Consider the following 11,375-nt stretch of genomic DNA (forward strand, 5'->3'; position numbering starts at 1 on the left):
AGTTGAGACATAAACGAGGCGGAGAAAATAGATAAAAAATTGACAATCTCGAGTCTTGCATTGGGTGATGTGTTTTAAACTTTCATTTTTATCTAAATTGGGCTCCCTGTGGTACAAAAAAACATGCTCCCCTCCCATTGCTCCTCTCTCCCTCCCTCTCTCCCTCCCTCTCTCCCTCCCTCCCCTCCCCCCCCCCCCCCCCCCATCCCATCCCTCCCCATCAGCGGCTACAAGGCTACAAGGCCACATGGTACTACCTGGACTCAGCTTCAATAATGATAATAATGATGAAAATGATAATAATGACGATAATACAACAAACTTTTATTTAAAAACGATAAGATTCCATTAGGATTCTTGTGGCCTTTTTTTCGGATTTTTTTCTTGATTTTCTTTGACACTTGGTCTGTTTTTCTTATTTCTTGGTTTGTTTTCTTGGTTTTCTTTTTTTCTTGATTTTCTTTGACACTTGGTCTGTTTTTCTTATTTCTTGGTTTGTTTTCTTGGTTTTCTTTTTTTCTTGGTTTTCTTTGACACTTGGTCTGTTTTTCTTATTTCTTGGTTTGTTTTCTTGGTTTTCTTTTTTTCTTGGTTTTCTTTGACACTTGGTCTGTTTTTCTTATTTCTTGGTTTGTTTTCTTGGTTTTCTTTTTTTCTTGGTTTTCTTTGACACTTGGTCTGTTTTTCTTATTTCTTGGTTTGTTTTCTTGGTTTTCTTTTTTTCTTGATTTTCTTTGACACTTGGTCTGTTTTTCTCATTTCTTGGTTTGTTTTCTTGGTTTTCTTTTTTTCTTGGTTTTCTTTGACACTTGGTCTGTTTTTCTCATTTCTTGGTTTGTTTTCTTGGTTTTCTTTTTTTCTTGGTTTTCTTTGACACTTGGTCTGTTTTTCTCATTTCTTGGTTTGTTTTCTTGGTTTTCTTTTTTTCTTGGTTTTCTTTGACACTTGGTCTGTTTTTCTCATTTCTTGGTTTGTTTTCTTGGTTTTCTTTTTTTCTTGGTTTTCTTTGACACTTGGTCTGTTTTTCTCATTTCTTGGTTTGTTTTCTTGGTTTTCTTTTTTTCTTGGTTTTCTTTGACACTTGGTCTGTTTTCTTCATTTCTTGGTTTGTTTTCTTTGTTTTCTTTTTTCTCGATTTTCTTTGACAATTGGTCGTTTTTTCTATTTCTTTGACACTTTTTTTTTTGGCTGTTTTATTTGACGCTTGGTCTGAGTTTTTTTCTATTTTTCTTTGTTTGACACTTGGCGGCTTTTTTTTTTTTTCTTGCACTTAGACAGTTTTTTTTCTATTTTTCTTTCTTTTGTTACCTTTTTTCGCTGTTTCCTTTTTTTTTTCTTTTTTTTACAATCTGTTTTTGTTTGTTTGTTTATGAAGCTCAAATGTTTTCTTCTCACACTGCTTTGTTTGCTCTATCATATTTCAGTTGCTTCCCTTTGATAGGCAGTTAACTGTACTTCACTCTTTTACAATCACCAATTTTGCACAGGTGCAACGACAGAGTAGCAACCACTCTAAAATAAGAAAATAAATAGTATGAAATGTTAAAATCGAGTGACAAAATATTTACTCTACCCATCCCTCCCCAGGGAGGTCCCAGGCCATTTTCCTCTAACCAGCCCTCCCCAGCAGGGTTTAATCCACACCAAGATTTTGATTTCCAGGATAATTGAAAACTGAGTTCAGCCTTTTGAAATTGAATTTAAAGTTCGATTTTTAATTTCTAACTTTCCTCGTCATCAAAATTCTGTCAATTGTTTAAAAAAACTATGATTTGGAACGCGATTTACGTCGTTGATAATGAAATTTTGATTTTTAATTTCAAACAAAAATCAAATGAACGAAACACCAACTGACCCCACCGCTTTAAACTATTATTTTTTCGAACTTCCACTATGCTTAATATTCATTTGGTCCTCCCGGATTTCCGATTTTTTGATTCAGGAAACAGAAATCCAGAATCCTCCGTCAACTAATTAAAAAAAGGAATTAACAAAAGAAATCAAGCTAAAGAATTGCTAACAGCCGGTTTTCCGTTTTCTTATAAACCAGTCTGAAATAACTCTTGAACGATTTCTTGTTTTCCGATTCTATCAGGTTGGCAAAATATCCACTCGCTCGCTTCGCAGCAGACACTCATCAGAGATGTCGACTTCGGGCAAGGTCTAGATGAATCTAGAGCGCACCAGGAAATCACTAGTCCGAGAGGACCGAGAGACAATTACATCTTTTAAAAGAATGTGGATCAATATTTAAAGGAATTAGAAAATAGTTAATACACACCATGCCACCGTTCTTCATCATCCAAGGAACAATTCTTATCCTCAGAACATCTTCAACAACTTCCTCAATGTCGGACATCATCTGCTTGAAGTTTCGCATGTACATCCATCGTAGATAAACGAACTCCGCGCAGATCTGGATCACATCCAATACATCATTCCATCTGTACTTTTCTGTTGATATTGGGAAACATTTGTCGATGAAATTCCCAAAAGCGAATTTTAAAGCAAAAGTACCATGGAGCTTCTTTACGACCACTTTCACTCTGTCATGCGAGTGACTTCCGCCATTGACGAGATGCTTTGAAACGCAGTCAGTCGTCAACAACATAGGCGATTTGACATTTCTGCATCCAGATCTAAAATCCAAATACCCATAGATTATCATCTTCAAACTAACTCTCGTTTCGTACTCTGCAAGCAACTTGGCGACATCGTTGCGACCGATGGTGATTGAAAATTCCTTAAGAAGTTTCACGTCCTGATATGAAATGACATGTTGGTCTTCCAAGACTTCGAATATTTCTAGCATACTCTTAACAGATTTCGGCAGAAAACTGCTACAATAAAAACGAAATCTTTCCTTATCTTGCGTAGTCAGATGCTGATCGACTAGCAAAAGGATCTGTCGAAATTGAGTGCTAAAGATATTGTTCATCAAGGTTATTTTTTGATGGAATGAAATAAAGCAAACCCTCACCCCCGAGAAGAAAACAAACCAAGCGACGACGAAGGCCAGGGGTGTGTTTTATATATCGAAGAATGCATGATGGGATACGGGTATTCCCCCTTCCAGTCTTTACACAGGGAGCCCGGCTTTGGAATTTGTACACGAATAAATAAATCAGTAAAGTACTTTGTCAAGCGTGAACACGTAGGTCATTAGTGACGATTCGAACATTCATAATGAAAACGAATTCTTCGAAAGCCTAAGCAAACAATAATCGTACGATTGATTTATTGTTTATAATTAAATTTATTATTTAACAATTATTCACCGAAGGCAAAGTGAATATCGGGGAGTAAATATTCCCCGACATTCACTGAGCCTGATGTGAATATTTTTATATTTTCAACACAAGTGAATTTAATAAATAACGGAGAAAAAGTGTTTTTAAAATTAGTATTTTTACAGGAGCAGGGTCTGGGTACGATGGAATGACTTCTCTTTGGAATAACAGTTACCATGACAACAGCAAATCCAAAATGGCAGGAAAAAGACGCTTGATTTGTCGTTCATCGACTTTAAAGATTAAAAAGCCCAATAATTACTGCGTCAAAATCTTATAAAACGTTATGGATTGGAAGATAATGTCCTTTGAATTATGAATACCAAGGTAGAAGAACAAGAACTGCCCAAACAGCGTGATTTATTGGCTGGGAAGAAGTATCGTGATTCGATCAAAAAGTGGGGCGAACCGAATAATCTGCTTCGAAAAAGAGTCATTATTGTGCCAAGTATTGCTTGTGAAGCTAGAGACGTTGATATACGAACAAGTGATACTCATTCTAAAAAAGATTCTTTGCTTTTGAAGTCTGATTCAGCTTCTGTTTCCAACTCCAAGCGATCGCTCACAGGTGACAATTTAACTCAAGTTTCTATAATTTTAAATTTATTATTAAGGCTTTTCCACATATTAAACTATTAGAATAATTACAATATCTTAAATTACTGTTCTCTGGAAAGCACAAAAATCTGAATTTAAGATATCTTTGCTTATTATAAGTGCTAGGTCTTAAATTCAGTTTTCTGTGTTTCCCAGAGGACAGCAATTCAAGATATATAAATATACTTTTAGAGTGAAGCTTAAATTGGAAGTAATAGCTTAATTAACTTTTAGCTAATGACAAAGATTATTCCAACCCAGTTTTAACTAGACTAATACCTGAACAGCTCAACCCCATAATAATGCAGCTTATGGATTTAGTTAAGCATATTTTCTTGGTTGTTCTAGGAGAAACTTCAGGACCATCTGCGGCCAGAATCGAAAATCATAAAGCATGGCTGGCAGAGAGGAAAAAATTAAGGTCCCTTTTAGGAAAAACTGGACTAGAACAAAACTGGTTAGAAAAAAAGAGTGGGAAGACACCTCTTGAGTTGCGTGTTCTGAAGAGAATGAAAAGAGGAAATACCCCAGAGATAAGAGTTAGGAGAGTGGTAAGTATATAGGACAAGATAATCAGATGTTGGGGTAGAGGAGTAGGGTGGGGGGGGGGGGGGGGGGGAGGGGTTAAAAGTCTTAAAATTAAAAATCTTAGAAATAGTTGGCCAATGTTAGTGAAAATTCATCTACTCCAGAGATAAGAGTTATATTTTAAAAATCACTTCTCCCACATGGAGCTCTTCCATGAGGTTCTCTCCACACACTACCACTACATTCTACATTTACAACTTACAACACTCAACACTCAACTTCACATGCTTTTTACGGAGAGAGGAAACCGGAGATCCCGGAGAAAACCCTCGTGGCAAGGGAGAGAACAACACATCAAATAACCACAACTCACATGATCCAGTCTGAGCCAGGTCTTCAACCCAGACCACAGTGGTGAGAGGCGAGCGGTAAAGCACTATGCCACCCATGCCACCAATGCATATCAGGGTAGAGGAGAAAGGTAGAGGGACAAAGTAGGGGGGGAGGTGGGGGACAGAGCAGGGGGGGTTTGAAAGTCTTGAAATTGAAAATCTTAGAAATATATATGGTGAATGTTAAGTGAAAATTCATCTACTCAGGTTTGACAATGATAGTGAATTAAACTTTTGTGACCTTCAGTAAAAGTTGAGAATTAAACAATACATCTTAACCAACTTGTTGTTTGGCTTAAATTTATCCCATTTTTTTTAGGATTTACTATCATCTACTTTTGGAAACTGTCAATTAAAAAGTTTGAACAGGGGGGGGGGGGTGGTGTAATTGTTGGCTTCTAGTTATGAAATTTACCACGTGGAAAAAAATTACCAGCTTCAGAACCTAAGTGGAAATTTTCCTTTCCTCTAATTTGTTTTTGTAGAGAAACAATAACACTGTACCTCCCTAAAATCCCCTAAAATAAAAGAATGCCTTTATGGCTTTCAAAATCAATTTGAACCTTTAAGTGCTTACACCACCTAACTTCATATTTTCATTATTGATTTTACATAAAGTGAATAATTGAATGGTAAAATTTTTTCATATGATTTGAGTGATGCATCTTGAAGATATCAAGGTTTATACTTCCAATATGTTAATGATTGTGATGTCATTATAGGAATTTGAGTTTGCTTCTCATCATTTTTAAATTGCAACACTGATTACTATGAGAAAACAAATTTGCTATTAAAATTTTTTGTATAAACCCTGAGTAAGACAATGATGTTATATACAGGATATTTTGCTGCCCTAGAAAAGTTTTGTATATTTAATCATGCCTATAATGACATCACACTCATTAACATATCGTAAATCCTCTATTTAGCCCCCCCTCTCAAATAAGCCCCCCTCTCTAATAAGCCCCCCCTCTCTTTTTAGCCCCCCTCCCCTCCCCCTTCACAACTAAAGAATCTGATTAAAGGTGATTTATTAAAGTCTTGATTGTTCAGAACATTTCTTTTTAGCTTGCTTTGTTGATGTTACCGTGTTTTAGTTTTGCTATTCACAATAATCGTAGATTATACTTGAGAGACAAACACAGGTGAATCAAATAATAAAAATGCCATGTACATCACTACAGATTATGCGAGACGGTCAATAGTAATGCTTCCAGATAATCCTGAGTTACAATCATATTACATCCTGACAGCGTACAAATTACTGCGTTTCGACTAAATCAATAAGCGCCCCCTCTCCAATAAGCCCCCCCTCAAACATCCTTGAAATAAATAACCCCCCGGGGGGCTAAATAGAGGATTTACAGTATTGGAAATATAAACCTTGATATCTCCAAGATGCATCACTTGAATCCTATGAAATTCTTTTACCATTCAAATATTTACTTTAATGTAGAATCAATACTGAAAATATTAAGCTAGGTGATACAGTATAGGCACTTTAAATGTTACAAACGTTGCATGACATTTGACTTTTACTCCTCAGTTGCCAGATATTGTCAGTAAAGGAGAAGAAGAAGAATCATCAACAGGTGTAGACAAAGGAGTGCCCACGATCCACCAACCATCACCTGCTGCATTAGCAATCATCCAAGACTACCTTGAAAAAAAAAGATTGCGTTTATTGGACTTGTTTGCACAAGCTGATAAGGACAAAAACTGGATTGTGTCGAGAGAGGAGTTTCGGAAGATCATAAGGTCTGCAGGAATTCCTTTGAGTGAAACTGATCTGGAGGATTTGATTATGGCATTGGATAAAGATGAAAATGATGCTTTAGATTTCTTAGAACTCTCAACAGGAAGGCAAGCTTACCTAGACGAAAGGTAAATCCTACCCCTCTCTCCATTTCTTCTCCCCCTGGAGGTACTCTTGCCTGTTTAGGGTAGGGATGTGCTGCTGAGCCCTCTGAACCCTGACCCTGTTCCAGAGTAAAATTGCTGAAATTCATACCCTGTTCCAGAGCAAGATCACTGAAAATTATACCCTGTTCCAGTGTTGCAAAAATAGATACCTTGTTCCAGAGAGGAGAGAGTGTGATTTCATATACCCTGTCCCAGAGTGAGCGCAATTTTATATACCCTGTTTCAGAGTAGAATTGTTGAAAACCATACCCTGTTTGGCGGCACTTACCTGTATAGGCTTAGTCTAAAATCCAGGGGGAGGGTACTCTGTTTGTCTAAGTGCATGGTAGGGGTGATCGGCATTCCTTTTAGGGTTGAAAATATTTCCTGTGTGAACCTTTTAGGGGTTATAATGATGGACTGCCAAATGAACAATAAAATGGCATGCAAAATTTACTGGAATGACCTCCTTTTACCAAGCTTCTTTACTATGGCAGACTAAAATAGTTTTCTATTTCGAGCCCTGTATACTGTAGTACAGTATAGGTACGCCATAACATAGTCTAGTACAGTTAAGGTGAACATAATATTGTACTGTTTATAAGCACGTTTATTAGATTAGGGCTCATAAAGTACCAGTTTCAAAGAGTCAAAGAAACTAAATTTCCCCTACTCCTATCCCATATCTGTGTCTTTTGTAGCAATTCTTTGAGTCCATCCATCCATCCATCCATCCATCCACCCATCCATCCATCCATCCATCAGTCCATCCATCCATCCCCCCATCCATCCATTCATTCATCCATCCATCCATCCATACATACATACATCCATCAGTCCATTCATCCATCCCCCCATCCATCCATTCATTCATTCATCCCACCCATCCATCCATCCATCCATCCATCCATTCATTCATCCCACCCATCCATCCATCCATCCTTCCATTCATAAATCCATCCATCCATCCATCCATCCATTCATTCATCCCACCCATCCATCCATTCATTCATCCCACCCATCCATCCATCCATCCTTGCATTCATAAATCCATCCATCCATTTAGTAATTCTCATTTATTCACTAACTCTCATTATCTATTATTTAGAATTGAAAGACAGTCATCTCCAACTGATACCAGAAAGCCCAATCAAAAAGAGTCTCTTACTAATGGTTTCATAGAAGACAAGAGCATCAGCCAGGGCAGTGAAGGACAAGATTCAAGACCTACCAGTCCACAGCGAACAAGCCCAACACTGAAGGAAGTACCAGATGGAACAGTAAGCCCAACATTTGTACGAAGAGGGTCTTCACCCTCACTTCTGGAAATCCCACAACCTACTTTGACAGAGAAAGTGGAAAAAGTTTCTTTAGATGAGGTACATATTGACTTGCATATCATTTTGAGATCATTTTATTGTGTAGTTCCAAAAATTATCCATACCCCCCTTACGGAGGAATTTTTTTAATATGCCCCCATACCCCCCGGAAATTCCAATTTTTATTCCATACAAACTCTGTAATTTTTGTTCTTTCTCTGACCCCCCTACTCTTTGGAAATTCCAAATTCCTCTGTGGGGTGGGTATGGATGATTTCTGGAACTACACATTGTTTTATTGTTAACCTAAGGTTTGAATGTTGGGTCTTACTGTGAAATAAAATAATTTATGTAACTTCCATGACATTCGCTCAACATACTCTACAGTTGGTATCACTAGCATAGGGTGAGAGAGGGGGGGATGTGACCCCCAAAAGTTTGCTTTTGGCACCAAAATTTAATTAATCGATGTGGGATTCCCGTGGATTTGGCACGAAAAGGGTACATAAGCCTCCCCCATAATTGAGACTTCACCACGCCCCTGACTAGTATTTGCTATCGACACACAACACTCAACTCACATGTTGATTTTTATCGGGGGAGGAAACCAGAGAACCTGTAGAGTATGTTACCCAAACTAGCTTCTACTGACAATTCTAATGATAATAATAATAATAATATTTCTAATAATAGCTCTATTTTTTTACGAAAAAATATCGTAAAAAAGACTTTGTAGGCAGTTATCTGCAGTTATCTCGGCCAATCTAAACAACGGGAAAAATAATTTGAATGATAATCACAATGGCTAGCCTCCTACACAGATGCTCCTAGGGCGACGTCACGCAACGTGTAGGGAAAACGCTGCGTGACTATGTAACGTCTAGTTAAAAGAAGGCTATTCATTAAAGGCTAGAGCAGGATATGCAAAGATAGCTAACGCTATCACATTTGTTTTCAGATGAAAGTCATGCGCATAAAGAAACAGCAGAAGAAAAAGGAACGAGAGAAGGCCAAACAGAAAAAGAAACCAATTGAAAAACAAACGGTAGCACCATCGACGATGGGGGGTGCCACTGGGGCAGTTATTGACCGGTTCAGGAAACGTACGCTACAAGAATATCATGACACTGTAAAATTGTGTGACATGCATGGAGTACAGTTGAGCAAGCCACTATTAGGGAGAGGTGAGATTACATGTTGAGCACGAGAAAGATCGCTTGCTTGCTTGCTTGTCCGTTCGTCTATATAGAGGTTTTGCACCACACGTGCCGGCGCCATAATCCAGCTTGGGCTGTCTGTGGTTAGATGGCAGAACAATACAATCCCTGTGCTCTCGGGAATTGAATTCTTTCTTATGTAAAACGATTGTATTGTTCCTGCCATCTAACATGGCTGCCGTCACGTGATGGTGCAAAACCTCTATTAAAGCAGCCGTTGGTTGAAGTCTTGGGTTAGAGCTCGGCCGGACCAACACTCAGCATCTTAGATTAACAAGGTAGAAGGTCCCGTCGTTGCTCTGACGATATTTGCAACTGGTTAGTTAGACCTTCGCTCCCGCCGTGGCTCGGATAACGATGCATTGAGAGACGGTTGTTGTTGTCGTTGTCTCTTGGTTGTCTTTTTGGGTCTGGCGTCTTTACTGACAATGTTTTGAAGGAAATTTCTAATGAACAGAACCCTAAAGATAAGTTATTTACACTTCCGGTTGACTTCGCCGTCGTAGATTTTGCAAATCTTGAAGTCCTTGTTTTTGGAAGGAATGAGTGAATGGTTGATTGATTGACGGATAGATGGATGGATGGATGGATGGATAATAGATTAGTATTTTGGGTGGGAAAGAAAAATGGAAGGAAGGATTGATAGATGGAGGGAAGAGAAAATGAATGTATTAATGCATGAATATCAACATGATTTAGAGCTGTGCTCCGGGGTCACACATGGACTGTATAGCGGCTGCCAGAGGCGCATTTAACATTCTTACAGTTCGACCTCGTTGAGCTGCGGCACTGCTGTACTTGCGGTGGAAATAAGCGATGACGAGTTCTTTTTTTTTTTTTTTTTTTTTAAAGTTTTTGATGACAAGTTTTATTTATTTTATCAGTTCTCCTTCAACCCGAGGACAAGCCAGTCGCACAGTGCCTCCCTAGAATAAGACAGCCCGGTATCTTCACCATATCAACACGACATCATGTACCATCATCACGGCCTCGCGATTCATCCAATACACAATTAGCTGACTGGATATTTTAACAGGATTTATTAGTCCAGAATTACGCTGATATACATTAATCTACGATCGAAAAATTATATACAAGCTGTAAAATATATTCTGTGAAAATTAACTTGTATAACTTTAAGAAGGAATAAAATTATTGGAATTTGGTACTGCAGTTGCAGGCCTAGGAACGGAGAGTACTTTTTAAGTGTGTGTGTGTGTGTTGGGGGGGGGGGGGGGGGGGGTGGACTAAGAGGCACTTTTTAAAAGGGGGCGTTACCTCTGTTTTTCTTTTTAACAGAACTCAAACTAACACAAAATAATGCCATTACCGCAAAAAAGGGGTGGTGGTCTACATTTGCCCCTCTATCCCCCCCCCCCCCCCCCCCAATTCCGGCCTACCCTTCCCAACAACCCTACTACTGACTCTTTGACTAGTGTTAGGGTCACAGTGTTAGGGAAAAACAATGACAGTGCCAGTATATTTATATCTATACCGCACCTCAAGTCAATACATGCACCCAGTTCACACTGTATGGAATTTGTTTTGTTCAGTTTTTTCTCTTCTTGCATTTTAAGGCCAAGTTAGTGTGCTAAACAATACAAGTGAATGGAATAAGCAAACATGCAATATTGCTTTTGGCGCCAAGGGGTGTGCAAGTTATAAGACCGATGAGTCAACCACGATTGCAATTGCACCGTATCTGTACCTCTATAGATACAATAAATAATATGATAAAAGTTTACCCCTTGCAGCATGTAGGAATGCAGTTTGAATTTGAAGGACATGACAATAGGTTTCCGATTCTAAGGAGATTGTCCTCCAAATATTAATTGAGCTCCTTTGAAGTCGCTTGCAAAGGGGTCATTGCATTATTTCCAAACCCCAACAGCCGGGATGGGGGTGGCGAATTTAAAAGTCAAGTTTACTTAGGGTACAGAATTTAGCAATTTTTTCCTTCCCGCTGGCCGAGAAAACAAAAAGATTAGTTTTTAAAACTCATTTATTTCAGTGTTTTTTTTTATCTGTACACACAAATTTCAAGAAGCTTTTGTTACAGTTATCAAATGGTAGTTAGTTAAGTATAATAGCAAGTATTACTCTGGTTTATAGAATCTATAACGAAATGAA

The 11,375-nt window shown here is 38.2% G+C and overlaps 2 protein-coding genes across 2 annotated transcripts; one reads left to right on the forward strand and one right to left on the reverse strand.

Moving 5' to 3' along the window:
• Positions 1-303: 303 nt before the first annotated feature.
• On the reverse strand, positions 304-3,011 carry LOC116298740 (uncharacterized). Its single transcript, XM_031707283.2, has 2 exons — positions 2,282-3,011; positions 304-1,512 (listed from the first exon to the last, which is right to left on the reverse strand). The coding sequence occupies exons 1-2, from the start codon at positions 2,936-2,938 to the stop codon at positions 1,471-1,473; spliced, it is 699 nt and encodes a 232-aa protein (XP_031563143.1). The 5' UTR covers positions 2,939-3,011; the 3' UTR covers positions 304-1,470.
• Positions 3,012-3,451: 440 nt separating this feature from the next.
• On the forward strand, positions 3,452-10,434 carry LOC116298744 (EF-hand calcium-binding domain-containing protein 12). The gene is made up of 6 exons (XM_031707287.2): positions 3,452-3,858; positions 4,236-4,438; positions 6,354-6,691; positions 7,818-8,088; positions 8,987-9,212; positions 10,130-10,434. Exons 1-6 carry the CDS (start codon positions 3,606-3,608, stop codon positions 10,276-10,278), a joined length of 1,440 nt encoding a protein of 479 aa, XP_031563147.1. The 5' UTR covers positions 3,452-3,605; the 3' UTR covers positions 10,279-10,434.
• Positions 10,435-11,375: the final 941 nt, after the last annotated feature.

The sequence above is a fragment of the Actinia tenebrosa genome, unplaced genomic scaffold, assembly GCF_029948245.1.
Source record: "Actinia tenebrosa isolate PJP-AT-01 unplaced genomic scaffold, QUT_ActTen_1.0 PGA_scaffold3__52_contigs__length_22856419, whole genome shotgun sequence".
NCBI lineage: Eukaryota > Metazoa > Cnidaria > Anthozoa > Actiniaria > Actiniidae > Actinia > Actinia tenebrosa.

Bases quoted from the DNA above. Each gene is read 5' to 3' on its own strand.
- LOC116298740 (XM_031707283.2), bottom strand. From the start codon at position 2,938: ATGAACAATATCTTTAGCACTCAATTTCGACAGATCCTTTTGCTAGTC. The intron at 1,513-2,281 runs GTGTGTATTAAC...TTCTTATTTTAG, and splicing joins TGATGAAGAACGGTGGCATG to AGTGGTTGCTACTCTGTCGT.
- LOC116298744 (XM_031707287.2), top strand. From the start codon at position 3,606: ATGAATACCAAGGTAGAAGAACAAGAACTGCCCAAACAGCGTGATTTA. The intron at 4,439-6,353 runs GTAAGTATATAG...TTTACTCCTCAG, and splicing joins AGATAAGAGTTAGGAGAGTG to TTGCCAGATATTGTCAGTAA. The intron at 9,213-10,129 runs GTGAGATTACAT...TTATTTTATCAG, and splicing joins CAAGCCACTATTAGGGAGAG to TTCTCCTTCAACCCGAGGAC.